Raw genomic sequence first — 26,321 nt, forward strand, 5'->3', positions numbered from 1 at the left:
AGTTCAATCTCGGCTCACTGCAACCTCTGCCTCCCAGGTTCAGGCGATTCTCCTGCCTCAGCCTCCCAAGTAGCTGGGATTACAGGTGCCCGCCACGACACCCAGGTAATTTTTTAATTTTTGGTAGAGACGGGGTTTCGCCATGTTGGCCAGGCTGGTCTCTAACTCCAGACCTCAGGTAATCCACCTGCCTCAGCCTCCCAAGGTGCTGGGATTACAGGTGTGAGCCACCACACCCAGCCCCATGTTCAGAGTTTTCTATGTACATAGCATTTACATTGTATTCGGTATTATAAGTCATCTAAGGATGACTTAAGGTATACGGGAGGATGTGCATAGATTATATGTGAATTTGATGCCTTTTTTTTTTTTTTTTTTTTTTTGAGATGGTGTCTCGCTCTGTCGCCCAGGCTGGAGTGCAGTGGCACAATCTCAGCTCACTGCAACCTCCACCTCCCAGATTCAAGTGATTCTCCTGCCTCAGCCTCCCAACTAGCTGGGATTACAGGCGCATGCCACCATGCCCGGCTAATTTTTGTGTTTTTATTAGAGACGGAGTTCCACATTAGCCAGGCTGGTCTCGAACTCCCGATCTCAGGTGATCTACCCTCTTCGGCCTCCCAAAGTGCTGGGATTACAGATGTGAGCCACCACTCCCAGCCTCAATTCCATTTTATATCAGGGACTTGAGCATCCGTGGATTTTGGTATCTGAGGAGGGTCCTGGAACCAGTCCCCCACAGACACCAAGGAACAACTGTATTAGGAGTGGAAGCTCTGAGGGGAAGGGATGTCCCGGGTCACCTGTTCAGTAAGGGCAGCAACAGGACTGGCGTGCAGATGAATTTGGTCAGCAAGGCAGGAAAGCTTTCCAGGAAGGCCCTTAGCACTTGCCCATTCAGCAGCTTTTCACTGAGGGCACGCGGCTAGGCATGTGCAGTGGAACCTGTGGTGGGAGAGGAGCACGGTCCAGAACCCAGCCCTGCGCCCTCCCTGATCTGACTGAAGGTAGGGGGAAGAAGTTTGGGGTTCCTTCCTCTCTGACAGGGTTTAGATTCTGGGCTCTCAGCCTTAAAAAGTTCCCATGAGCCAGGTCCCAGCTTGGGAGAACTTCATCCACCTTCTCACCAAAGACTTCACACTTCGTGTCTCCTCAACTTCCCCTAGCAGCAGCTCTGTGGGAAGCAGACATTGCAAAATCAGGTCTGCGGGGGGTGTGGGGTGGGGGGAGACAGCACCCGCTCTGGCTCAGTCCCGAGATGCCCCCAGGAAGGAGGGAATCTGACTCAGCACCCAGGCCCTGATCCAGCCTCACTCCACCCAGCTGGACCAACGGCAAGATGTGGGCTCAGACCGCTGATGCTCCTTCCAGACCATGGGGCGGAGGCAGGGCCCCTCGGCTGTGGTCTGGGAGAAGCACTGATGTGGCAGCCAGCTTACCCTTCATCAGCATTTTACACATGTTTACAAACACCCAGGTCCTGTGAGCAAGTGTCCACACCAGGCCCCAAAGCTCCCGCTTCCTTCTGGGCCCTAACTCACCCATCACTCCATCTAGCCCTGACTGTCTCAGAGTGCGACCAGCACAGTCTTACTCAGCCTGAGCCCTTATCCAGAGCTGACCACCATTCCTCCAAGAGCTGGTCCACAGCCAGAATGGTGACGCGCTGGCAGCTTTGCTCAGCTGGCCAGGTGGCTTTGAGGGGAGCCTATCTCCTGCCAAGCCTCTGCCCTGAGCCAGCAGCTGCTCAGCCCTCAAGTTACCCAATTTCCTAGTCTCTCCCTGGCTCAGCAAAGGCGAGCCTCAGGACGGGGAACGAGACCACAACATCCCAGCTCCACCACTCGACACAGGCTGCTCTGAGCAACTTCCCTGTTTGCAGACCGCAGAGGCATGAGCGGAAAAGGCCAAATCACGGTAGCACAGAGGCTCTGGGGCCCTGGCATTTGCCATAATAAAGTGTCAGGGGCACCATTTCTCCTTTTCTCTTGCTTTGAGAAGCCACACATCTGTTAATTATTCCAGGAAAGGGATGTTCTGGGGTCACTCCTTTTGGACCACAGTGTGGTCAGCGTTTTTCAAGATGAGAACATCTCTGCTTCTCCGGGCCGTGCCCTAAGCCTCCCAAACAACTCCCTCCACTCCATGCCCTTCCCTATGCACCTTCCTCCCACTAGAACTGGGAGTTTAGCTTCACGCCTCCTGGGTTCAGTGCTGAAGGTTGCTGGGACTTTGTTGCCGTAGAAGGCTGGTGGACGTCCAGGAGCTATGGCAGGCCAGTGAATGGGACTCCAGGCCTGGGACTTTTGTCAGCATCCTTGTGCCCATGCCGTGGTGGCAGGCTGGACTCCTCACATCTTTCATGCCCCACCCAGTTGCTGAGACCTTCTCCCAATTCATCTCACCACCCCAAGCCCTCTCAAATATCTCCCAATCCATTTCCACCATCCCTGCCTTGGCCCAAGCCACCTGCAGGTGATGATGGCCTCTTTCCCACCTACGCCTGCCCCCACGACTCTGTTCCCCAGGCAGCAGCCAGAGGGCCAATTTAAAACAAACTGGCCAGGCACAGTGGCACATGCCTGTAGTCCCAGCTACTTGGGAGGCTGAGGCAGGAGAATCGCCTGAGCCCAGGAGTTCAAGATTACAGTGAACTATGGTCACACCACTACACTCCAGCCAGGGCAACAGAGCGAGACCCTTTCTCAAAGACAAACAAAAAACCATAAACTGGCCGGGCGCGGTGGCTCAAGCCTGTAATCCCAGCACTTTGGGAGGCCGAGACGGGCGGATCACGAGGTCAGGAGTTCGAGACCATCCTGGCTAACACGGTGAAACCCCGTCTCTACTAAATAATAATACAAAAAACTAGCCGGGCGAGGTGGCGGGCGCCTGTAGTCCCGGCTACTCGGGAGGCTGAGGCAGGAGAATGGCGTAAAAACCCGGGAGGCGGAGCTTGCAGTGAGCTGAGATCTGGCCACTGCACTCCACCCTGGGCGACACAGCGGGACTCCGTCTCAAAAAAAAAAAAAAAAACCATAAACTGAGTCATGGGGCTGCCCTGGACTCTGCCTCACCTAGGCAACCTGGCGTGCAGGTTTACGGAGCTCCTGCATGCCAGCTGCCAGCCCCTCTCCAGCCTCCCCTCAGGCCACTGCCTGCCTTGTCACACGTTTGTTTTCACTTCTTTCTGCTCCCGGCCTTTGCTTCTGCTGTCCCCTAGGCCAGGAGCACTGTCCTTTACCAACTCTCATGCATCCTTCAGGTCCCAAGTCAATGATCACCTCCCTCAGGAAGCCACCTGGGGCCCCAGCCAGGATGCCCTGGGTTTCCTTAGAGGCTGGCATGGCCCATTGTCCCCTGGGACTGCCCAGCCCAAACACATGCAGACCAGAGCCCCTGCACACAGCTGTTCATGTGAGGCCAGCCTCTCAGGGCCGGGGCCCTTAGTCTCTGACCTCTGGGCGGCGGAGAAAACCCTTGCGCTTGGTTAGAGAGGGTCATTTGGTAGCAACGTGGGAAAGTGCTCAGAGCACAGTGGTGGCTGGAGGTCCAGCCCCACGGTGCATGGCTGGAGCCGGCATCGTGCCTGTGCCCATGAGTTGAGGATAGAGTTACCATGTCCTTCCAAGACAGCATCAGCTCTGTCATTTATTGTTTCTTTATCTTTAAACAAAAGGTAAAAGTGAGCACTAGGCTGGGAGTCCAGGTTCTAGTCCCTCGTTCACACCCTGTTCCTGGATGAGACGGGGCAATGGCCATGTTCTGGGCTTCAGTTTCCTCACCTGAAATGGGCTGGGGGAACAATGTGGCTAGATTCTCTAGTGTCAGAGGCTGTGGACTCAGAGCCTTCTGGGCCAGGCACAAAAGGACTCGCTATGACACTAACAACTTGTAACAGACAGCTTTCACAGGGCTTTCCCATCAGCACTGCGTTCCCACTGAGCAGATGGGAGGTGGTGGTGGCTGGAGGAGTGTAAGGCCTTATTGAGGACAGGGTCGGGCTGGGTGTGGGGTCCAGGCCCCTGACCACACCTTGCCTGTGGCCCAGGTGCTGTTCAAAGGCTGTGATGTGAAAACCACATTTGTCACTCATGTACCCTGCACCTCGTGCGCAGCCATCAAGAAGCAGACGTGTCCCTCAGGCTGGCTTCGGGAGCTCCCGGATCAGATAACCCAGGACTGCCGGTGCGGGCCACCCCATCCTTGCCTGTGTCCAAGAGCGTCCTGTGGGGTGGCAGGGACTGGGGGAGCTTGACAGGCCCACAAAATGAGGAGAAGCACTCATTTATCTATGCCCCTGTGGCCGCTCCTGGGTGGCAGAGACAGGCGGGGAGGAAGGGGTAAAGGCAAGGGGCAGGAGGGGTTTATGGGGCACCTGCTATGTGCTAGGCCCTGTGCTCATCTGGGCCAGTCAGAGCAGGGAGGTGGGTGGGAGCCCCAGAAGCCAATGTGGGGAGGCTGGGTGGGGGCTGTGCGTGGGAGCCTTTTCCGTCACCCTGCCCACCCTCTGCCCCCAGCTACGAAGTACAGCTGGGGGGCTCTATGGTGTCCATGAGCGGCTGCAGACGGAAGTGCCGGAAGCAAGTGGTGCAGAAGGCCTGCTGCCCTGGCTACTGGGGCTCCCGGTGCTATGGTATGGGAGAAAGTGGGATCCCGCCTCGCTCCTCACACCCAGCCCCAGCTCTCCAAGGCTCGGCCCCCTCACTCTTGCTGCCCTGGGGGAAGGGCCAAGTCTGGGGTTGGCCAGAGCTGCTGGGGTCAGGGTAAGCAGAGGGTTCTGGGCATAAAGCTGAGTTCTGTGGGGGTTCACAGAATGCCCTGGGGGCGCTGAGACCCCATGCAATGGCCACGGGACCTGCTTGGATGGCATGGACAGGAATGGGACCTGCGTGTGCCAGGTAAGGGCTGGCCAGGGTAGGGTGGAGGCTCAGAGGGGCCACGCTGACTTGGTGCATCCACCACCAGGAAAACTTCCGCGGCGCAGCCTGCCAGGAGTGCCAAGACCCCAACCGGTTTGGACCTGACTGCCAATCGGGTGAGTGCTTACAAGGCAAGAGGGCAGGGCCAGTGTCCACCTGGGGGCCCACGCAGATGCAGTCCCTACAACCAGCTCCCATCTGTCACTTCAGCCTCTGTCCCAGCCCCTCAGATGTGCACATCCCTTTCAGGAACATGTGCTTTGTTTTGTCACACCTCCAGCCCTTTGCACATGCTACTCCCCTGAGAAGCCTTCTCCAGGAAGCCCTCGGTGAGCCCCAGGCCGGGTCAGTGCCTTCTGTGGGCTCCCACCACCCCTGCGTTCCTGCATCACAGCTCTGTACTCTTAAGGTTGTACCTGCCCGAGCTGAGTTCTAAAAATACAGAGAGCAGGGACCCAACGTCCCAGTGTGTGCCTAGGAGAGGCTGGGGTCCCATCTGTCTCTGTGCATCCCTCCCAGTGTGCAGCTGTGTGCACGGCACGTGCAACCGCGGGCCACGTGGGGATGGAAGCTGCCTGTGCTTTGCTGGATACACTGGCCCCCACTGTGATCAAGGTGAGCAGTGCCACTGGGACAGCCTAGGGCAGCAGGTCCCTGTGGCCAGAGCAAAAGAGGCCGACTGGGTGAGGATGGGGCCTGAACCTCAGCAGGACCTCTGCCTGGAGTCTAGTTGGGGAAGGGGTGTCATCTGAGACCTCCACTGTCCAGAGGCCCAGCAAGGGCAGGGCCCTGCTCTGAGTCACAGAGAACAGGCAGGGCCCCTTTGCCCCTGTGTTCCTCCCCAGCCTGGACTTGGGCTCATCCGTGCTCTCCCCACTCTGCTCAGAGCTGCCCATCTGCCAGGAGCTGCGCTGTCCCCAAAACACCCAGTGCTCCGCAGAGGCCCCCAGCTGCAAGTGCCTGCCCGGCTACACGCAGCAGGGCAGTGAATGCCGAGGTGAGCCTGGACTCAGAGGCCAGGGACTTCAGCTCAGGGTGGGCAGGGGCTGGGAAAGCATCCTTTAACCTAGCAAGTGCAACGTACAGGAGGGAGAGCCATCCCTAAGGGGAGCCTATTCTCAAGGCCTAGGTCAACCTGCTGGCCCCGGCCTTCCTGGTGAAAGCTGTGGCAGAGACAGGGCTCCTGGGTGCTTGGCTCACTTGGGCGCTCTCTCTGCCCTGGCAGCCCCCAACCCCTGCTGGCCATCACCCTGTTCACCGCTGGCCCTGTGCTCGGTGAGCCCCAAGGGGCAGGCTCAGTGTCACTGCTCCGAGAACTACCATGGCGATGGGATAGTGTGTCTGCCCAAGGACCCATGCACTGACAACCTTGGTGGCTGCCCCAGCAACTCTACCTTGTGTGTGTACCAGAAGCCAGGCCAGGTGAGCCAGGGTCCCAGGCCAGAACCGCCCCCACAGTGCACCCGCTCACACTGGCTGTGGGACCCTGGGCAAGTCACAGGCCTTCTTGTAGCCTTGGTTTCCCCATTTGTAAAATGGGGAGAGAATAATGGTCCTCTTTGGGGAGGGGCTGAGCAGGGCTCTGTGGGTAGGGCAGACACCAGTGGTTCTTGGGGTTGGACATGATGTTCCCCTCCCACCCTGTCGGGGGCCAGGCCTTCTGCACCTGCCGGCCAGGCCTGGTCAGCATCAACAGCAATGCTTCTGCGGGCTGCTTCGCCTTCTGCTCCCCCTTCTCCTGTGACCGGTCTGCCACCTGCCAGGTGACCGCTGATGGGAAGACCAGGTAAGCACAGGGGCCTTGGAGCAGAGACAGTAGGTTGGGCAAGCATACCCGCTTTGGGGATGCATCGGGTGCGGGGGCTGCAGCGTCCACCCTGACTGGCTCTCCCTGGGCCCCCAGCTGTGTGTGCAGGGAGAGCGAGGTGGGGGATGGGCGTGCCTGCTACGGACACCTGCTCCATGAGGTGCAGAAGGCTACTCAGACAGGCCGGGTGTTCCTGCAGCTGAGGGTCGCCGTGGCCATGATGGGTGTGTGACCCCCACTGCTTGCCCATGACCCCACCCCTCACCCACAGCACAGCTGGCAGGGAGGGAGGGGCTGCCTCTGCAGATTCTGGTTTCTCTGCCCCAGAGCTGTGGGAACAAACAGCGAACTGTGGGGGGTGCACGCAGGGGGTGGGAGCTACTCTTCAACCTCGAGGCCCCCATCTATACTAAATCTAGGCCGAATACCCCCACCCCAACTCCCTCACACCAGGACTGATGCCCGAGGGTCTCCTGAGACCCCCCGGGTCTCCCCAACTCCCTTCTGATACTCCCTCGCCCTACCCCCCCAGACCAAGGCTGCCGGGAGATCCTCACCACAGCAGGCCCGTTCACCGTGCTGGTGCCATCCATCTCCTCCTTCTCCTCCAGGACCATGAACGTAAGCCCCTCCCCATGGTGGAGCTGGCCACCGGCCCTCACCTCCTCCCCTGGATGCCGCCCCAGTCTCCAGGGCCTGAGAACCTGGAAGGCGTCAGGGCCTGGGAGGCATCCTGTCCCCTCCATTGCTTGGGCAGGGGTGGCGTGAAGAAGACGGCCCTCCCCACCGCTCACTTGGCTCCCTGCCTTGTATGTGCAGGCATCCCTTGCCCAGCAGCTCTGCAGACAGCACATCATCGCAGGGCAGCACATCCTGGAGGACACAAGGACCCAACAAACACGAAAGTGGTGGACGCTGGCCGGGCAGGAGATAACCGTCACCTTCAACCAATTCACGGTGAGGGAGAAGCCTCAGCCTGGGAACAAGAGGAGTCACAGCCGGCCGGGCGTGGTGGCTCACGCCTGTAATCCCAGCACTTTGGGAGGCCGAGGTGGGCGGATCACAAGGTCAGGAGATCGAGACCATGGTGAAACCCCGTCTCTACTAAAAATAGAAAAAATTAGCCGGGCGCAGGGGCGGGCGCCTGTAGTCCCAGCTACTCGGGAGGCTGAGGCAGGAGAATGGCGTGAACCCGGGAGGCGGAGCTTGCAGTGAGCCGAGATTGCGCCACTGCACTCCAGCCTGGGCGACAGAGCGAGACTCCGTCTCAAAAAAAAAAAAAAAAAAAAAGAGGAGTCACAGCCTGACAAGCGGGAGGGAGCCTCAGGACAGGGGGCTGGCATATGGGATCTGGCCAGATCTCTGTGTCTCACCAGAAATACTCCTACAAGTACAAAGACCAGCCCCAGCAGACGTTCAACATCTACAAGGCCAACAACATAGCAGCCAATGGCGTCTTCCACGTGGTCACTGGCCTGCGGTGGCAGCCCCCCTCTGGGACCCCAGGGGATCCCAAGGTGAGCCAGCGTCCTCCCTTCCCCTCCCCTGTGATGCTGGCTGGCCTCAGACCCCTGCAGAGAGCAGTGAGTGGGCAGGAGCCATTCTGCTCAGGGCTGGAGCGTAGCTTCTCCCCCAGGGCTGAAGCAGCCTCACCCCCTTCCCTGGGGCCCTCACACTCATCCCTCCTTACAGAGAACTATTGGTCAGATCCTCGCCTCTACCGAGGCCTTCAGCCGCTTTGAAACCATCCTGGAGGTAAGCTCAGGGGAGGGGCCCTAGCTCATGTGGGCTTCTGGGCTTCTGGGCCAGGACTCATTATCCCAGATTCTGCCCCACAGTGACCTGGGGTTCTGAAGTAGCGTGGCCTCTGCCCATGCCCCCATCCTCAAGCCTGAGGTTCTGTGGTAGCACAGACCCATTGCCCATGTCTCCTACTTACTCAGTGGGAGTTTCCTGCAGGCCAAAGGTGGCAGGGCCCAGGCAGGACTCAGAGGTGGAGGCTGGCCATGCAGACCCCTGAGCCTCCCTTGCACCGCCACAGAACTGTGGGCTGCCTTCCATCCTGGACGGACCTGGGCCCTTCACAGTCTTTGCCCCAAGCAATGAGGCTGTGGACAGCTTGCGTGACGGCCGCCTGATCTACCTCTTCACAGCGGTAAGCTCAGCGGGAGAAGGGGCTGCAGGTATGGGGGCACCAGGACCTCCACACTCCCCCACAGGTCCTCCAGGAGCCAAACCCTCTCTCCCCTGCCAGGGTCTCTCTAAACTGCAGGAGTTGGTGCGGTACCATATCTACAACCATGGCCAGGTGCAAGGTCTTTTCTCTGGGGGGTGGCCAGCTTGCACCCAGTAGGGCTGCCTGCAGGTTCTGGACTTCCCCTAGGCCCCATCTCTTCTCCATCTCCCCTCCCTTCGCATCTGTTCTGCTATAGCACAGAGCCTGGGGACCAAGGCAGTGGCTTTGAGCCTCCTGGGCAGGACTGGGCATGGCCCCAAGGTGTGGCCAGAGCCCAGCCTAAAGCCACACTGTCCCTCGCCCCAGCTGACTGTTGAGAAGCTCATCTCCAAAGGTCGGATCCTCACCATGGCGAACCAGGTCCTGGCTGTGAACATCTCTGAGGAGGTGAGGTGCATGGACACCTGGGCGGATGGTGTGACTGGTAGTGACCAGCTGCCCACTTGGCCTCTGAGCCTTGTGTGCTCCGAGTCCCGTGGTGGGCAGGATACTGCTAGGCCCTGGTGGGGTCATGGGGAAGGAAGCAGGCAGAGATCAAATTCCCTTGCTGGAGCCCAATGAGGGTTAAGGGGGAGTACTCCAAAGAGGAGCATGGAGCACACAGTAGGGCTGCCCCATGTGGCAGAAGCCATATGAGTAAGGGTCCGGAGGCTGGAGCAGTGTAGTTGGCCAGAGCTGAGGGAGAGGCGGCTGGCATGGCAGGCGGGAACTTCAGCATCTCACTGAGCTGCCTGTCTGCTCTAACTGGGCTGCAGGGGTGGAGGCGGGCAGCCCCACTGGGCCGAGGTCAGCCAGGCTGGGGGTTGGCACGGTGGGTCTCTGCCGCAGGGGCGCATCCTGCTGGGACCCGAGGGAGTCCCACTGCAGAGGGTAGATGTGCTGGCCGCCAATGGCGTGATCCACATGCTGGACGGCATCCTGCTGCCCCCAACCATCCTGCCCATCCTGCCCAAGCACTGCAGCGAGGAGCAGCACAAGATCGTGGCGGTGAGCCTCGCCTGCACAGCCAGGACCCTGCTCACTAACCCTCATCAGCGCTGGAGCGGCGATCCTTTTCCCAGGGAGAGGATGACGCCAGCTCTGAGGCCCTGTGGGAGACTCCCAAGGACCCACCTGTGCTTCCCCCACACTCACCCTCACCAGGACTATGATTCCATCTTTGAGATTTTTTTTTTTTTGAAGTAGGGTCTTGCTCTGTTGCCTAGGCTGGAGTGCAGTGGCACAATCCCAAATCACTGTGGCCTCCGCCTCCCGGGTTCAAGCGATTCTCCTGCCTCAGTCTTCTGAGCAGCTGGGATTACAGGCACTCACCATACCTGGCTAATTTTTGTATTTTTAGCAGAGATGAGGTTTCACCATGTTGGTCAGGCTGGTCTCGAACCTCTGACCTCAGGTGATCCTCCCACCTTGGCCTCCCAAAGTGCTGGGATTACAGGTGTGAGCCACTGTGCCTGGCCTGAGATAACTCTTGCATCCTCCACCACTTCATCCCCTTTCACTCACTCTGTGCCTGCCTCTGGCCTCTCTGCTGTTTTCCAGAGACTCTAGCTCTGCCCGGCTCAGGGCCTCTGCCGCTGCTCTCCCCTGCCTGGAACACCAGTGCTGGGCTTCCTGTGGTTGGCTTTTCTCTTTTTTTTTTTTTTTTTTGAGACGGAGTCTCGCTCTGTCGCCCAGGCTGGAGTGCAGTAGACGGATCTCAGCTCACTGCAAGCTCCGCCTCCTGGGTTTACGCCATTCTCCTGCCTCAGCCTCTCGAGTAGCTGGGACTACAGGCGCCCGCCACCTCGCCTGGCTAGTTTTTTTTTTTGTATTTTTTTTTTTTAGTAGAGACGGGGTTTCACGGTGTTAGCCAGGATGGTCTCGATCTCCTGACCTCGTGATCCGCCTGTCTCGGCCTCCCAAAGTGCTGGGATTACAGGCTTGAGCCATCGCGCCCGGCCGTGGTTGGCTTTTCTCATCCCCTAATCCCCACTCAATGTTCCCTTCTCTGGGTTTGCTGAGTAAATAAACAATGACTAACCCCTCTCCCCATCCCGCCCCTGCCCTACCCAGGGCTCCTGTGTGGACTGCCAAGCCCTGAACACCAGCATGTGTCCCCACAACAGTGTGAAACTGGTGAGCACCCCTTGGCCCAGCCCTCAGGGCCTCCTGACTGCCTGTTGAGGTTTCTGCTCTGGGTCACAGGGGTGGGTTGGGGAAGCAGAGGCTGGGAGGCTAGATCCGAGCTGGAGGCTCAGTGCTTCACAGCTCCACCGGACCAGGGTGGGAGTTCTGGACCCAAGGGGCAGAGGTCCCTTGACCAGGGCTGCCTAGCAAAGGGGCTGACCCAGAACCCACACCCGCTGACTGGCTTTGCACGGCCCACCCAGGACATCTTCCCCAAGGAGTGTGTCTACATCCATGACCCAACTGGGCTCAATGTGCTAAAGAAGGGCTGTGCCAGTTACTGCAACCAAACCGTCACGGTGAGCATGGGCATGGGTGCCCTCTCCCAGGTCACCTAGGCACCTGTTGCTCCTTGGGGGCCCCCACACTGGGGCTGAGTGGGCTACCTTCCTCAGAGGATGCACTGCAGCCTAACAGTGGAAAAGGGTCCCAGAGAAACCTTATCCACTCCCTCACTCTGGAGATGGGACCAGGGAGCAGAGGCAGCCTGGGCAGGGAGGGCATGGCCCCAGATGGTCTCTTGGACCTGCTCTGTCTCTTATAGGAACAAGGCTGCTGCAAAGGTTTTTTCGGGCCTGACTGCACACAGTGTCCTGGGGGCTTCTCCAACCCCTGCTATGGCAAAGGCAATGTGAGTCCCGTCCTCTCCTGGGGTGAGGTATGGGGAAGACAGGGACTCCTTCACCGGTTGGCCAGTGACTGGCTGTGTGTCTGGGCCAAGCCTGCCACTCTCTGGCCTTGGGGTCCTCACATCCAGGCAATGGAAAGTTGGATCAAATTATTTCCCGTATTTTAATTAAAAATAATTAGAGAGGCCCGGTGCAATGGCTCACACCTGTAATCCCAGCACATTGGGAGGCTGAGGCGAGCGGATCACTTGAGGTCAAGAGTTCAAGACCAGCCTAGTCAACATGGCAAAACCCTGTCTCTACTAAAAATACAAAAATTAGCCTGGTGTCATGGCACACATCTGCAATCCCAGCTACTCAGGAGGCTGAGGCAAGAAAATCACTTGAACCTGGGAGGTGGAGGTTGCAGTGAGCCAAGATCGCCCCACTGCACTCCAGCCTGGGCAACAGAGTGAGATTCCATCTCAAAATAATAATAATAATAATAATAATAATAATAATAACAACAACAACAATAGATAAGATAGATTTTCTTTGGCATTTATTTCCAAAAAGGCTACTTGGCAGTAGTTTTCTTTTGTGTTCTGTTTTTACCACTTTGTAACATCAGGGTTACTTTAGCACCTGGCTATAGAACACAGGAGTTATGTGTTTCTGAATTGAGCAAATGTCACTTATAAAACCTCCAGGGCCAGGTGCCTTTTAGGGGATAGGTCTTTGGTGGCATCAGTGATTTTGAAGATCCCTTCCAGGATGAGCTCTCATGGGTAGCAAGAGCTCAGAGCCAGCCCATGAAAGGAGGGGGTGTTGGGAGAAGGGATGTAGAGTCCCTTTCCCATGACTGATCCTGCCTCCTGCTCACTCTTTAGTGCAGTGATGGGATCCAGGGCAACGGGGCCTGCCTCTGCTTCCCAGACTACAAGGGCATCGCCTGCCACATCTGCTCCAACCCAAACAAGCATGGAGATCAGTGCCAGGAAGGTGGGTGGTCCTGGCTCAGGCCATCTCCTAGGGAGAAAAAAGGTCTGGTTAGAAACGGGTCTGGGGGCTCTCAAGAAGGGAAATGAAGCCCCGGGAGGAGGGATGAAAGCCAGGGGGGAGTGGAGGAAGATTTGAGAACAGAAAGGAGATGCTATCTGCTTCACCCATGCCAGGAAAGGAACTGTGGCTTAATTTAAAATATGTGGGACTTAGGCCAGACACACTGAAGAACTTCCTGATGGTGGTGTTGGGATCAGGACAACTAGAATGGGATAATTGAAAGCTCAGAATGCCCCCCTCACATTTCATCTGCCTGCCCATTGAGTCTGAGATAACCTCTGATTTTTCCTCCCTGAAGTCAAATCTGTACTGGCTGCCCCACCCCCTATATCCCCCAAATCCATCCTGGCTCCCGGCCAGCCCTGCCTCCTGCTTCTCAGTTTCCCTGCTCCCATCTACTCCCTACAGACTGCGGCTGTGTCCACGGTCTCTGCGACAACCGCCCAGGCAGTGGGGGGGTGTGCCAGCAGGGCACGTGTGCCCCCGGCTTCAGCGGCCGGTTCTGCAACGAGTCCATGGGGGACTGTGGGCCCACAGGGCTGGCCCAGCACTGCCACCTGCATGCCCGCTGTGTTAGCCAGGAGGGTGTTGCCAGGTGAGGACTCACATCTTCTGTCTGCTCCACCTGTGACCTTTCGCACCCGAGGCTCACTGGAGCCCCCTCCTTCACCCACCCCCAGATGTCGCTGTCTTGATGGCTTTGAGGGTGATGGCTTCTCCTGCACACCCAGCAACCCCTGCTCCCACCCGGACCGCGGCGGCTGCTCAGAGAATGTCAGTCCCCTTGCTCCTTCCCTGGAGTTCTGACCCAGAGGCAGGAGGTGGGATGCCCTAGCCCTCTGCCTACATTCCTGTGTCCCTGAGTTATCTGTCCTGGCTCTCACAGGCTGAGTGTGTCCCTGGGTCCCTGGGCACCCACCACTGCACATGCCACAAAGGCTGGAGTGGGGATGGCCGCGTCTGTGTGGCTATTGATGAGTGTGAACTGGACGTGAGAGGTGGCTGCCACGCCGATGCCCTCTGCAGCTACGTGGGCCCCGGGCAGGTGAGGTGCAGCAGAGAAGGGGCGGGAGCCTTGGCTCTGGGGGACTCTCTCCCTGCCCCATCTGACTCCCGGAATGCAGAGTCAGGTGCTCAGGGTCTGGAACCTCAGGTGCAGATGAGAACCCAGTGCTGACATGCTGAGTAGTGGCATCTGGGATTCACTCCTTCATCCATCCGCTCATTACTTTCCCAGGTGTTATCAGGCACTTGTTCCATGCTAGTCCCTGTTCTAGACATAGGGAATACGACACTGAGCAAAGCAGGAAGAGCCCCTGCCCATGGGAGTGACCTCCCCAAAACTTTAGCCTCATGGAAATCCAGCCCCAGAACTTTGCAGTGTCTGAATCTAGTCACCGGAGCTCAGAACCTGGAGCCTTCCATGCAGAGCATTTTGGGACTGGTGAACCAGTGTTCAGACAGGCATTGAAGACTGTCTAACGTGCCAAGTGGGAGGCCAGGCCTGGCTGGTCAGGGTCAGCCTCTGCATGGCCAGGCCTGTGGGGCTCCCTGTCCTCCCAACTCCAAGGTGGCCTCTGGGCACCAGCACGTGGGGCCTTAGCAGTAAGAACTGACAGGTGTAACAGCTGGAGCTCCAAACCCCATTAGGGCCTTAATTCAGAACAGAGGTGTTGAATGCGCCAGTGAGATGCCCCCAACGGGCAAACAAGGGCACCTAAGATCTGAGGGGTCTCACTGGTCACTCACCTGCAATGTACACAAGCCCAGGGGCACTGGCATTTGGTTGGGGGACCAGAGCAGCTGAGTAGAGTGGCAGGGGTGGAGGTGGGATCTGAGCCACTATCCTGGGGCCAGCCTTGGCAGATGCCTACCCACTTGCCACAAACTGTTAGCCTCAATGGCCCTGGCAGGGTCCCAGGCTCCAAGTGTAGGGGCACCAAGTGTCCACAGACGCTTCTCTGCCAATACTCTCACCTCCGTGGACTCATCCTGAGAGCCAGTCTCCCCTTAGGGCCTCTGTCTCCCCAACTGGAGCACAGATCTCCGACAGTAGGGCTGGGAGAAGTTCCTCTGGGCTCTGGACAGGCCTCCCCGGGGGCAGTGCCCAGAGAGAGCCAAGTAATGGAGGAAGAAAGGGTTGGATGCTCATCATGAGACAAGGCCGTCTGTTCCTAACCTCTCCAGAGCCGATGCACCTGCAAGCTGGGCTTTGCCGGGGACGGCTACCAGTGCAGCCCCATCGACCCCTGCCGGGCAGGCAATGGTGGCTGCCACGGCCTGGTAAGGGAGTGCAAGGCTCAGAGCCCTGGGGAGGCTTTCTGGGGTGGGCCTAGGCTGCAGCTCTCTCCCTCCCTCCCCATCTCTGGGTGTTTCTCTGTATACTGTCAGGATTAAGATCTTTCTAAACTTCAAATCCAACCATGTCACTCCTGTCCCACTTCACCTGCCCCTGCCCAGCCTCCTCTCTCTGTTCCACTCCTGCCCCGCTTCCATTGTCCTTGGCTGCCCTAAGCTCCTCGCTGTCCCCTGCCCTTGCTCCACCCTACCACACCCCTGCCTCTGCGAGCTGCACCTGGGCCTGGCTAGCTCCTTCTGCTCTCAGCTCTGGCTCCAGAGGATACAGGGCCTCCTGGGTGCTCCCGCAGCCCTGAGCTCCTTCGTATCCACCTGGCGTGGGTAATGCTCGTGTCAAATGCCCAGTAATCCTGGGGAGCAGGGCTAGGCACACCGAAGGAGTGCCACCAACACAGACTGGGTGGCTGCAGAGCAAGGGGCAGGGGCTGGGGCTGGGTGGCTGGACAGGCAGAGAGATGGGGGAGGGAAGGACCCAGCTGCCATCTGGGTCTGAATGGAGGCCCTTTCTCACTCCCACCCCAGGCTACCTGCCGGGCAGTGGGGGGAGGTCAGCGGGTCTGCACGTGCCCCCCTGGCTTTGGGGGTGATGGCTTCAGCTGTTATGGAGACATCTTCCGGGTAAGGGGTGCTCAGACTCGTTTTCTGTCTTCCCTGTGCTTGGGGAGGAGCCCTCTCCGGCACCTCAGGTGGGAAAGGAGCACTGCTCAGGATCCGTGGTGGGGAAGGGCTTGAATTTGCCCTTGGTCCTGTGACCTCAGCCTTTTCCCTTCCCTTAGGAGCTGGAGGCAAATGCCCACTTCTCCATCTTCTACCAGTGGTTTAAGGTAGGACAGGGCAGAATGCTGGGGTTGAGGGTTTAAATCCAGGAGGCCTGCCTGGATGGAGGGGTGCCATATAACATCTCCCAGAGTGGGAGGTTGGGGGCAGGCCTGGAGCCTAGAGCAGGGAATCTGAAGATGATGGCTGCCTTCCTCACTCCTCCTGCCCCTACTCGCGGTGTGCATGCAGAGTGCCGGCATCACGCTTCCTGCCGATGGCCGAGTCACAGCCCTGGTGCCCTCCGAGGCTGCCGTCCGTCAGCTGAACCCTGAGGAGCGAGCTTTCTGGTTGCAGCCAAGGATGCTGCCGAGCCTGGTCAGGTGGGGCCGCCATTGCCAGGCTGTGGGAGGGGGCTTCCTTGCGGGACCCAGCCCCTCCCTAGCAAGTCCTCAGCCTGGCAGGCACTCACCTCTTGGGGTGGGCCCAGTCCCAAAGGTCTCTGTAAGTTACACTAACCTGATTCCATGACCCCCCCAAACTGTGCCCTGTCAGGGCCCATTTTCTCCAGGGTGCACTCTTCGAGGAGGAGCTGGCCCGGCTGGGTGGGCAGGAAGTGGCCACCCTGAACCCCACCACACGCTGGGAGATTCGCAACATTAGTGGGGTATGTGGTGAACTCTGGGCAGAAAAGGGGACAGGTGGGGCATGGAAGGGAGCCTGAGTGGCTACAGGCTGTCCCACATCAGGGGCCCCATGGGATGAGATTGGGGTCCCCTCGCCCTGCCCAGAGCCAGGCTCAAAGGATGTGCTCAGGATGCATTGCTGATCGGCACTGAGTCTCTGGGCCAGGAGTGACTGCCTGCAGGGGCTGTCTGTCCATCTGAGTCTGCACATGGACAAGCGCCCCTCTCACCACGGACCCTGGGGAGAGTCTGTGTGCCCAGCTGGTGGATCCTGAGTCTGACTCAGGATCAGAGTCAGTTTCTGGGAGGAGCTTCTGTGCAGGACCCAGCTCATGGGCCAGCCTGCGGACCACCTGTGGGTGCCTGTGTGCCCAGCAGTCTCTCTGTTGGGGCTGTCCCACCTTTAAGGGTCTATCTGCGCCCACCTGTGGCTAAGCTCTGCTGCTGCCTTCCAGAGGGTCTGGGTGCAGAATGCCAGCGTGGACGTGGCTGACCTCCTTGCCACCAATGGTGTCCTACACATCCTCAGCCAGGTACAGCAGGAGGAGGGTGTGTGCAGGGAACCTCGCAGGCAGGCCGTGAAGCAATGACATGCTGACCAGGCCCTGTGCTCTGTACCAGGTCTTACTGCCCTCCCGAGGGGATGTGCCCGGTGGGCAGGGGTTGCTGCAGCAGCTGGACTTGGTGCCTGCCTTCAGCCTCTTCCGGGAGTTGCTGCAGGTAAGGAAGGCTGGCAAGAGGGGACGTGCCTGCTCAGGGGACACTGTGCCCCAGGTCCAGAGGAAGCTGGTTGGCTCCCAGTGTCAAGACTGACAACTAATATGCCCATCCCTGACCTCCACCCCATCCCTAGCGCCATAGGTTGGTGTCCCAGATTGAGGCTGCTACTGCCTATACCATCTTTGTGCCCACCAACCGCTCCCTGGAGGCTCAGGGCAACAGCAGCCACCTGGTGAGGCCATGGGGCTGGGGCAATGGTGGGGAGGGCAAAGGCACAGAGGGCAAGCCTCCCATCCCACCATGAAGGGACACGGTGGGTGCGGCATGTTGTCCAGGGCACTTGTTATCCTGGAGTCCCCTGACTTCGCTCCTTCTCTCCCAGGACGCAGACACAGTGCGGCACCATGTGGTCCTGGGGGAGGCCCTCTCCATGGAAACCTTGCGGAAGGGTGGACACCGCAACTCCCTCCTGGGCCCTGCCCACTGGATCGTCTTCTACAACCACAGTGGCCAGGTTTGGGGGTCAGGGAGCAAGGAGACCCTAGCCTGGGCCCCTATCCCTGAAGATCCCTTCCCTTTGGAGTGTCCCCAGCTGTGAGCCTCCAACCTCCAACCTCTGCTCCAGGGAGCCCCCCGGCCCTGGAGTACCGCCTGACCTTATAGCCCTGCCAGGTGAGGGTGGTGGGTGGGTGGATTCAGCCTCCATCCCTCTCCCCAGCCTGAGGTGAACCATGTGCCACTGGAAGGTCCCATGCTGGAGGCCCCTGGCCGCTCGCTGATTGGTCTGTCAGGGGTCCTGACGGTGGGCTCAAGTCGCTGCCTGCATAGCCACGCTGAGGCCCTGAGGGTGAGAGGCTGGGGCCATAGGAAGGCCAGCACCGGAGTTCAGAGCTGGGAGCTGCTGGCTGGCCTGACTGATGGGGAGGAGCGCATGGGTCAGCCTGTCCTGGAGGAAGGGCAGGGATCCAGGCCTGGACTGCCTGATGCCCCACCTTTTTTCCCTCTAGGAGAAATGTGTAAACTGCACCAAGAAATTCCGCTGCACTCAGGGCTTCCAGCTGCAGGTGAGACTGGGCTTAGCATAGCTCTGTCCCTGCGTTGCCTGCCCTCACTTCTTCCAAGGTGCCCAATCCCCTCACCCTCCAGCCCAACTTTGTTTGGCCCAGGCCTCCAGGCACAGGGAACTGGGTGGCTGACGTCCCCATAGAGGCCTGGAGGGCTGGCATGGCTCTACTGAGGGGAGATTCCCTCAGACTTGCGGCCCGAGGCTTGGATCCTGTCTGCCCTCTCCCATCGGTCTGCCTGTCTTGGTCCCTCTCTGACCCTTCTGCTGTTCTGCTCATCTGCCTGACACTGTAGTCCATCTGTCTGTCTCCCCATTCATTGCCCTGCCCCTGCCTGAGCCACTGGCTGACCCCTCCTGCCTGTCGCCATTTCCAGGACACACCCAGGAAGAGCTGTGTCTACCGATCTGGCTTCTCCTTCTCCCGGGGCTGCTCTTACACATGTGCCAAGAAGATCCAGGTTTGCCCTGAAGCCCCCCCAAAGCCTGTCCGGAGAGAAGGAGGTGGGAGTGGGTGGGGCCCAGGGGGGAGCCCAGTTTGGATCTTAAGGGCAGAAACTGGGCTGGGACTAGGGTGAGGCCAGAACCCAGAAGAAGGAGAGGGGAGAGAGGTCTGAAGTCAGAGGGCTACTGTTTGTCCCTGTGTCAACTCCCCTGGGGGAGGGAGTGGAGACCGGGAGAGGAAGAAAGGGCAGTCTGGAGCTGGCTCTGTCAGCCAAACCCCAGAGGCAGCAACTGGGCCTGGCTCGGCCCCTCACTGTGGGATCTGGGTGCAGCCCTTCCTTGCTTGAGCCTCAGTTTCCCCACCCTGCCAGAGGGAGGGTTTTAGGAGGCATCTCTGTGTCTCTTTTGGCTCTGAGTTGCTCGTCCCTGGGTCTGGGGTTCTGAGGGGCTTTGCTCCGTGGCTCTGTGGCCCCGAGATGCCCCCGTTCCCCTTCCCCCGACACCTTGCTGGGCCTCTCTCACCCTCTCTCCCACCCCCAACACTGACAGGTGCCAGACTGCTGTCCTGGTTTCTTTGGTACGCTGTGTGAGCCATGCCCAGGAGGCCTGGGGGGGGTGTGCTCGGGCCATGGGCAGTGCCAGGACAGGTTCCTGGGCAGCGGGGAGTGCCACTGCCATGAGGGCTTCCATGGAACCGCCTGTGAGATGTGTGAGCTGGGCCGCTACGGGTCCAACTGCACCGGAGGTGAGGACTGGGGAGGGGTGGGGGTGGGCTTCCTGGCAGCAGAGAGCAGCCTGGAGACCCCAGCCGGGACAAGATGGGGGCACTGGGAAACTCCTGTTCTCCTTTATCCCACTGCAGTATGTGACTGTGCCCATGGGCTGTGCCAGGAGGGGCTGCAAGGGGATGGAAGCTGTGTCTGTAACGTGGGCTGGCAGGGCCTCCGCTGTGACCAGAGTGAGTGGGTCCCAAGGGGGAGGGGGCAGGTGGCTACTGAGGAGGCTGTTCCTGGGTCTGAATGACCAGAGTCATCCTCCTGCCCCCCAGAAATCACCAGTCCTCAGTGCCCTAGGAAGTGCGACCCCAATGCCAAGTGAGTAGGCCCAGCCTGAGGAAGGTGGGTGAGTGGCGGGGAGCCTGGGGGTCAAGGCACGGCTGGACAGGCATGGGCTCAGCCACTACCACCTCTCCCAGCTGCGTGCAGGACTCGGCCGGAGCCTCCATCTGCGCCTGTGCTGCAGGATACTCCGGCAATGGCGTCTTCTGTTCAGGTCCAGCCACATGGACGCCCAGAGCCCTCTCTGAACTTTTGGGGTGGCTGTCCACACAGAGCCCCCTTCATTTCCTCTAGGCCCAGCCCCCCTCACTGTCCCATCTTGGGACTCACCCTTCCCTCTGACCTTTTCCTTTCTCTCATGCCCTCCTCTCCTGTCCTGCCCCTGGCCCTGTGCCTACTCCTAAGGACTCTCTGGGACCATCTCCCCCTAGAGGTGGACCCCTGTGCCCATGGCCATGGAGGCTGCTCCCCTCATGCCAACTGTACCAAGGTGGCACCTGGGCAGCGGACATGCACCTGCCAGGATGGCTACATGGGCGACGGGGAGCTGTGCCAGGGTGAGACTAGGCCCCCAACCTGGGTTGTATGTGGGGCTAGGGGTCTGGCTTCAGTGATCTGAGTCAGATTAGGAAGGGCTGAGGGGCATGTGGGACTTGTGGGGACTGGGGGTGCTGAGAGAGGAGGGGGTGGGACAGATGGTACAGAGGACAGATGAAGGCGGTCCTCTAAGGGCCACCCCCATCCCAGTGTCTCTTCCCCCAGAAATTAACAGCTGTCTCATCCACCATGGGGGCTGCCACATTCATGCTGAGTGCATCCCCACTGGCCCCCAGCAGGTCAGCATGGCAGGGTTGGACTTGGGGGGTCATGCCATGCCCTCACAGGATGGGGCCTCCCTTCAGGGCAGGCCCGGGGAGGGGGTGACCCTTTTACACAGGGTGCTGGCCAGCTGTTGGCTCCCAGCAGCCCCACTGATCAAGACTGGGGACAGGTCTCCTGCAGCTGCCGCGAGGGTTACCGTGGGGATGGCATCCGGACCTGCGAGCTCCTGGACCCCTGCTCTAAGGTCAGGCACCTGGTCCCGCCCTCCTTTGCTGAGGAGAAGGAGAGGGGACTGAGGCAAGAACCTGCCCTCCTCACCTCCAGCAGGGTCCTAAGGGCCTCTGCAGGGTGGGCTATGCTCCCCTGAAGCTCGAGTTTGATCAGTAGCAAATGGAATCTGGGGGGCTGAGCAGGGGCCTTCATGGCCTCTTTCACAGGGCTGAGTGGGATAGAGAAGTCCTGGAAGCCACTGATACCTTCCTCTCCTGTCCCTGCCTCAGAACAATGGAGGTTGCAGCCCATATGCCACCTGCAAAAGCACAGGGGATGGCCAGAGGACATGTACCTGCGACACAGCCAACACCGTGGGGGACGGCCTCACCTGCCGTGCCCGAGTTGGCCTGGTAATGATGCCCAAGTCAGACCCCTGATCTGGTCTTGGCTGTGCCCCATGGGCCTGACCCGTGGTCTTGGCAAAGCCCCGATTTGATCCTGATCCTGGCCCTGACCATGACACTGAGCCTGACCTCTGACTGTACCTGGGCCTGGCCCCAGCTATGACCCATGAAACCAGCCCTGACCCCAACTCAGACCCCGCGGCTTTCCTTTCCTCATGTCTGCCTTGGCTAGACCTTGGGCTGCAGGTGCTGGGACAGGCACCAGGCCCTGAATGGGGGCTGCCCCAAATCTGAGCTGACCCTCGCCCCCCCAGGAGCTCCTGAGGGATAAGCATGCCTCATTCTTCAGCCTCCGCCTCCTGGTGAGTGGCCAGCTTGGGCCTCTGTGACCTGCAAGTCCCACCCGTCTCTGGGCTTCTGTTCCCATCTGGTCAGGGGGTTGGCTGGTTTGTTCTCTCTGAGTCCAAGTCTTCCCCAGGAGATCCATGGAGGCCTCAGGCTTCTCCCCTTCCACTCACGCTGTTGCTGCCTCCCTCAGGAATACAAGGAGCTCAAGGGCGATGGGCCTTTCACCATCTTCGTGCCGCACGCAGATCTAATGAGCAACCTGTCGCAGGTATGCAGCCCCCAGAGCGACGCTGGGCAGGGCTGGGCGCTCTGGTGGTGGCCCTGCTTGGGCTGAGGCAACAGTCAGGGACCCCACTCCCCTCGCGACTCCACCCCAGGATGAGCTGGCCCGGATTCGCGCTCATCGCCAGCTGGTGTTTCGCTACCATGTGGTTGGCTGCCGGAGGCTGCGGAGCGAGGACCTGCTGGAGCAGGGGTACGCCACAGCGCTCTCGGGGCACCCACTGCGATTCAGCGAGAGGGAGGTGAGCCCCGGCTCTGGCCTGCCCCGCCCCTGCGCGCCTGTGCCCGGGCCCCACGCAGTCACCACCCTCACCTCCCCCAACCAGGAGGGCCTCGCACAGACAGAGCTGAGTCCAGCCCCAGACCCCGCCCGCGACCTGGCCCTGGCCCACTGCCGTGGGCCTGTCCTGCCCAGCGCCCTTGCGTCCTTCTGAGGACTGAGTCCCGCCCCCTGCCCTGACTCCGCCCCAGACCCCGCCCACCTCTTGTCCTGGTCCCGAACCCGGGACTGCCTGCACCCTAAGACTCGCCCAACCCAGGCTCCGCCCACACCTCAGGCCCTGACAGCTTCCAAGCACCCCACCCATCTGCTTTATCAGCCCTGTGCCCCGCCCCCAGGGCAGCATATACCTCAATGACTTCGCGCGTGTAGTGAGCAGCGACCATGAGGCCGTTAATGGCATCCTGCATTTCATCGACCGTGTCCTGCTGCCCCCCGACGCGCTGCATTGGGAGCCGGATGATGAACCCATCCCAAGGGTATGACAGGCAGGGGCCTGGGAGGTGGAAGGCAGGCAGCTGGGGGCCTGGGATCCTCCCTTCTCGCCTGGCCTAGCTGTTTATGAGAGCCTTTCCTCAGAGAAATGTCACTGCTGCTGCCCAGGGCTTCGGTTACAAGATCTTCAGCGGCCTCCTGAAGGTACTGCTCCCGTCTGGGCCTGTCATTGTGGACACATATGCACATGGAAGTGTGTGCAAGTGTGTATGCGTACCTGTGCGTGCATGCCCACCTGTGTGCCCACTGTCCCATGTGAGCCTGTGTGAACTCACGTGTGCACAAGCCACATCTGTGTGCATGAGCACCCCAGGGTGAGCACATGGGTGTGCTTATGTGTGCCCGCATTTCTGATAGCAGTGTGCACAGTTGAGATGTGTGCACACACATTCCTGCCTGGGATGGTCACAGATGAGAGTGGGTGAGTGTGGAGCCCCTTCCTGCTCTGTGGCACAGCTCCCTGCCTTTGCTCACTAGTCTCTGACTGGGCTGCGACTGCCACACCTTTGCTGCACCCCACCAGGTGGCCAGCCTCCTGCCCCTGCTTCGAGAGGCATCCCATAGGCCCTTCACAATGCTGTGGCCCACAGACGCCGCCTTTCGAGCCCTGCCTCCGGATCGCCAGGCCTGGCTGTACCATGAGGACCACCGTGACAAGCTAGCAGCCATTCTGCGGGGCCACATGATCCGCAATGTCGAGGTGGGTACAGCCTCCAACTTTGGTCCTCACTGTCTGCAGCTCACCCTGCCTCTCCACCTCCAATCATGATTCCACCTGCTCAGGCCTTGGCATCTGACCTGCCCAACCTGGGCCCACTTCGAACCATGCATGGGACCCCCATCTCTTTCTCCTGCAGCCGAACGCGGCCCGTGAGTCTGGGGAGAGGGCTTGGATGAGGGGAGTAGGAGGCAGGGGCCCTGGCAGTGGAGCTGGAGTGCACCTGTGACCCCCGCATACCTCACATTCTCTCCTTGCAGGGTGAGCTCATGGTGGGTGAGGATGATGCCCGCATTGTGCAGCGGCACTTGCCCTTTGAGGGTGGCCTGGCCTACGGCATCGACCAGCTGCTGGAGCCACCTGGCCTTGGTGCTCGCTGTGACCACTTTGAGACCCGGCCCCTGCGACTGGTGAGGGAGGCCAGAGGCAGACGGGTAGAAGCCCACCCCTCTGGTGTCCGTCCATCTGACTTTGCTGTGTTGGCTTCCCTCCCATCCAGAACACTTGCAGCATCTGTGGGCTGGAGCCACCCTGTCCTGAGGGGTCACAGGAGCAGGTACAGGGCTAGGGGCTGAGTGGGGGTGGTGGGGTGGGGGCAGGCAGAGCCCAAGGACCACCAAACTCAGAACCACCCGACTGCGGCCTGACTCCTTTGGCCCAGGGCAGCCCTGAGGCCTGCTGGCGCTTGTACCCGAAGTTCTGGACGTCCCCTCCGCTGCGCTCTTTGGGATTACACAGCGTCTGGGTCCAGCACAGCCTTTGGGCTAGGCCCCAAGGCCTGGGCAGGGGCTGCCACCGCAATTGTGTCACCACCACCTGGAAGCCCAGCTGCTGCCCTGGTCACTATGGCAGTGAGTGCCAAGGTGAGCATTGCAGACACTGTTGACTGGCTCCTCTGTTCCCCAAGAGAGCCAAGGCACAGCTCTGGCCATTGTCCCTGAGAGGGTGTTGGGGCATCCAGGGCTGGGGAGCTCTGGGTGGTGAGTAGATTTTACTAGTGGGAGTGCTGGGAGAGGCAGGATGGGAGTGTGGACGGTGCAGAACCTGGGGAGGAGTGCTGGGGGGTCTGGATGCTCTCCAGGACACAGGCCTGGAGGGATCTTAGCAGTGTGGGGACATGGGTCGGGGACAGATGGCAGGGCTAGGCTGGAGGTACATGTATGGGGGTCCTGGTGAGAGCCCCTGGCCCCACCTCACTTCTCCTACCCCATCCCCAGCTTGCCCTGGCGGCCCCAGCAGCCCTTGTAGTGACCGTGGCATGTGCATGGACGGCATGAGTGGCAGTGGGCAGTGTCTGTGCCGTTCAGGTTTTGCTGGGACAGCCTGTGAACTCTGTGCACCGGGTGCCTTTGGGCCCCATTGTCAAGGTGGGCCGTCCCTGCCTGCCCCACGGCCCGATTCCTTTGGCCCTTGTGGGCCAATCTTTATCTTCCTGCCTGTCCTTCTCCCCAGCCTGCCGCTGCACTGTGCATGGCCGCTGTGATGAGGGCCTTGGGGGCTCTGGCTCCTGCTTCTGTGATGAAGGCTGGACTGGGTCACACTGTGAGGTGCAACTGGGTGAGTAGCCCCGTGCTTGTGCCCACCCTGCACACTTGTGTACATGTGCACACATCAGTAAAGGCACCAAGGGTGGGTGGAATGGGCAGAGGCCAGTAAGGCAACTACTAACCTGGTTCTGGGGGCTGGGCCCTCGGGGACAGAGCTGCAGCCTGTGTGTACCCCACCCTGTGCACCCAAGGCTGTGTGCCGTGCAGGCAACAGCTGCGAGTGCAGCCTGGGCTACGAAGGGGATGGCCGCGTGTGTACAGGTAAGCAGGTGGGCGGGGACATGGAGGTGGGAGGCCTCCACTCCCCTGCAGTCACTGGGTCCAACCACTGCCTCCCTGCCCTCAGTGGCAGACCTGTGCCAGGACGGGCATGGTGGCTGCAGTGAGCACGCCAACTGCAGCCAGGTAGGAACAGCGGTCACTTGTACCTGCCTGCCTGACTATGAGGGTGATGGCTGGAGCTGCCGGGCCCGCAACCCCTGCACAGATGGCCACCGCGGGGGCTGCAGCGAGCATGCCGACTGCTTGAGCACCGGCCTGGTGAGCAGGTTGGGGAGCCGAGCAGCCAGGGTGGGGAGGCCTGGCAGACCTTCCGACCTCTGAGGGCGGAAGGGCGCCCACTGCTCTCCCCAACCCCAGAACACACGGCGCTGTGAGTGCCACGCAGGCTACGTAGGCGATGGACTGCAGTGTCTGGAGGAGTTGGAACCGCCTGTGGACCGCTGCCTGGGCCGGCCACCACCCTGCCACTCAGATGCCGTGTGCACTGATCTGCATTTCCAGGGTGTGTCCCCTGCCCACTCCCAGTACCCATTTCATTCCTCAGAGCTGGCCAGCTGACCATGCACCCCTCTATTCTGCAGAGAAACGGGCTGGTGTCTTCCACCTCCAGGCCACCAGCGGCCCTTATGGTCTGAACTTTTCAGAGGCTGAGGCGGCATGCAAAGCCCAGGGAGCCGTCCTTGCTTCATTCCCTCAGCTCTCTGCTGCCCAGCAGGTGTGTGGGGCCCAGAAGTTGGGGCCAAGTGTTGGGGGAGGCCTTGACTGGGTCTTGGGTCTCAGCATCCCCTCCTGTTCCTACAGCTGGGCTTCCACCTGTGCCTCATGGGCTGGCTGGCCAACGGCTCTGCTGCCCACCCTGTGGTTTTCCCTGTGGCAGACTGTGGCAATGGTCGGGTGGGCATAGTCAGCCTGGGTGCCCGCAAGAACCTCTCGGAGCGCTGGGATGCCTACTGCTTCCGCGTGCAAGGTGCGTCCACCCCACCAAACCCTACTTCCCCGGCTCTGCCCCTTCCCACCAATCCACTGTGCCACTGACCTGCCTTT

At 60.0% G+C, this 26,321-nt stretch overlaps 1 protein-coding gene across 11 annotated transcripts in view; it reads left to right on the forward strand.

The window, feature by feature from the left end:
- STAB1 (stabilin 1) overlaps positions 1 to 26,321 on the forward strand; it is a 30,128-nt gene that overhangs the window by 2,328 nt on the left and 1,479 nt on the right. For 3 of the 11 annotated variants that reach the window (XM_005547352.4, XM_005547353.4, XM_015445987.3), the window contains exons 2-62: positions 4,052 to 4,188; positions 4,521 to 4,636; positions 4,816 to 4,901; positions 4,969 to 5,038; positions 5,442 to 5,537; positions 5,809 to 5,919; positions 6,148 to 6,344; positions 6,578 to 6,708; positions 6,826 to 6,953; positions 7,262 to 7,350; positions 7,549 to 7,686; positions 8,106 to 8,246; positions 8,422 to 8,484; positions 8,771 to 8,884; positions 8,984 to 9,037; positions 9,272 to 9,352; positions 9,794 to 9,952; positions 11,018 to 11,080; positions 11,335 to 11,430; positions 11,676 to 11,762; positions 12,630 to 12,741; positions 13,210 to 13,396; positions 13,482 to 13,575; positions 13,688 to 13,846; positions 14,989 to 15,084; positions 15,682 to 15,777; positions 15,936 to 15,983; positions 16,168 to 16,298; positions 16,471 to 16,582; positions 17,057 to 17,134; positions 17,223 to 17,321; positions 17,455 to 17,553; positions 17,704 to 17,835; positions 18,040 to 18,168; positions 18,329 to 18,385; positions 18,762 to 18,845; positions 19,378 to 19,573; positions 19,691 to 19,786; positions 19,877 to 19,922; positions 20,024 to 20,100; positions 20,318 to 20,443; positions 20,649 to 20,722; positions 20,878 to 20,952; positions 21,209 to 21,331; positions 21,640 to 21,687; positions 21,864 to 21,941; positions 22,051 to 22,197; positions 22,574 to 22,714; positions 22,815 to 22,874; positions 23,254 to 23,430; positions 23,514 to 23,600; positions 23,709 to 23,858; positions 23,948 to 24,004; positions 24,110 to 24,311; positions 24,666 to 24,815; positions 24,901 to 25,005; positions 25,149 to 25,256; positions 25,342 to 25,535; positions 25,635 to 25,779; positions 25,859 to 25,992; positions 26,079 to 26,244. In XM_005547352.4, the coding sequence (XP_005547409.3) occupies positions 4,052 to 4,188; positions 4,521 to 4,636; positions 4,816 to 4,901; positions 4,969 to 5,038; positions 5,442 to 5,537; positions 5,809 to 5,919; positions 6,148 to 6,344; positions 6,578 to 6,708; positions 6,826 to 6,953; positions 7,262 to 7,350; positions 7,549 to 7,686; positions 8,106 to 8,246; positions 8,422 to 8,484; positions 8,771 to 8,884; positions 8,984 to 9,037; positions 9,272 to 9,352; positions 9,794 to 9,952; positions 11,018 to 11,080; positions 11,335 to 11,430; positions 11,676 to 11,762; positions 12,630 to 12,741; positions 13,210 to 13,396; positions 13,482 to 13,575; positions 13,688 to 13,846; positions 14,989 to 15,084; positions 15,682 to 15,777; positions 15,936 to 15,983; positions 16,168 to 16,298; positions 16,471 to 16,582; positions 17,057 to 17,134; positions 17,223 to 17,321; positions 17,455 to 17,553; positions 17,704 to 17,835; positions 18,040 to 18,168; positions 18,329 to 18,385; positions 18,762 to 18,845; positions 19,378 to 19,573; positions 19,691 to 19,786; positions 19,877 to 19,922; positions 20,024 to 20,100; positions 20,318 to 20,443; positions 20,649 to 20,722; positions 20,878 to 20,952; positions 21,209 to 21,331; positions 21,640 to 21,687; positions 21,864 to 21,941; positions 22,051 to 22,197; positions 22,574 to 22,714; positions 22,815 to 22,874; positions 23,254 to 23,430; positions 23,514 to 23,600; positions 23,709 to 23,858; positions 23,948 to 24,004; positions 24,110 to 24,311; positions 24,666 to 24,815; positions 24,901 to 25,005; positions 25,149 to 25,256; positions 25,342 to 25,535; positions 25,635 to 25,779; positions 25,859 to 25,992; positions 26,079 to 26,244 (6,832 nt within the window). Of the gene's footprint in view, positions 1 to 37; positions 106 to 4,051; positions 4,189 to 4,520; positions 4,637 to 4,815; positions 4,902 to 4,968; positions 5,039 to 5,441; positions 5,538 to 5,808; positions 5,920 to 6,147; positions 6,345 to 6,577; positions 6,709 to 6,825; positions 6,954 to 7,261; positions 7,351 to 7,548; positions 7,687 to 8,105; positions 8,247 to 8,421; positions 8,485 to 8,770; positions 8,885 to 8,983; positions 9,038 to 9,271; positions 9,353 to 9,793; positions 9,953 to 11,017; positions 11,081 to 11,334; positions 11,431 to 11,675; positions 11,763 to 12,629; positions 12,742 to 13,209; positions 13,397 to 13,481; positions 13,576 to 13,687; positions 13,847 to 14,988; positions 15,085 to 15,681; positions 15,778 to 15,935; positions 15,984 to 16,167; positions 16,299 to 16,470; positions 16,583 to 17,056; positions 17,135 to 17,222; positions 17,322 to 17,454; positions 17,554 to 17,703; positions 17,836 to 18,039; positions 18,169 to 18,328; positions 18,386 to 18,761; positions 18,846 to 19,377; positions 19,574 to 19,690; positions 19,787 to 19,876; positions 19,923 to 20,023; positions 20,101 to 20,317; positions 20,444 to 20,648; positions 20,723 to 20,877; positions 20,953 to 21,208; positions 21,332 to 21,557; positions 21,688 to 21,863; positions 21,942 to 22,050; positions 22,198 to 22,573; positions 22,715 to 22,814; positions 22,875 to 23,207; positions 23,431 to 23,513; positions 23,601 to 23,708; positions 23,859 to 23,947; positions 24,005 to 24,109; positions 24,312 to 24,665; positions 24,816 to 24,900; positions 25,006 to 25,148; positions 25,257 to 25,341; positions 25,536 to 25,634; positions 25,780 to 25,858; positions 25,993 to 26,078; positions 26,245 to 26,321 lie in introns of those variants that run through there. The other 8 variants (XM_045386129.2, XM_074032419.1, XM_074032420.1 and 5 more) reach the window with 6 other exon arrangements.

This window comes from Macaca fascicularis, chromosome 2 (genome assembly GCF_037993035.2).
Source record: "Macaca fascicularis isolate 582-1 chromosome 2, T2T-MFA8v1.1".
NCBI classification, from domain to species: domain Eukaryota; kingdom Metazoa; phylum Chordata; class Mammalia; order Primates; family Cercopithecidae; genus Macaca; species Macaca fascicularis.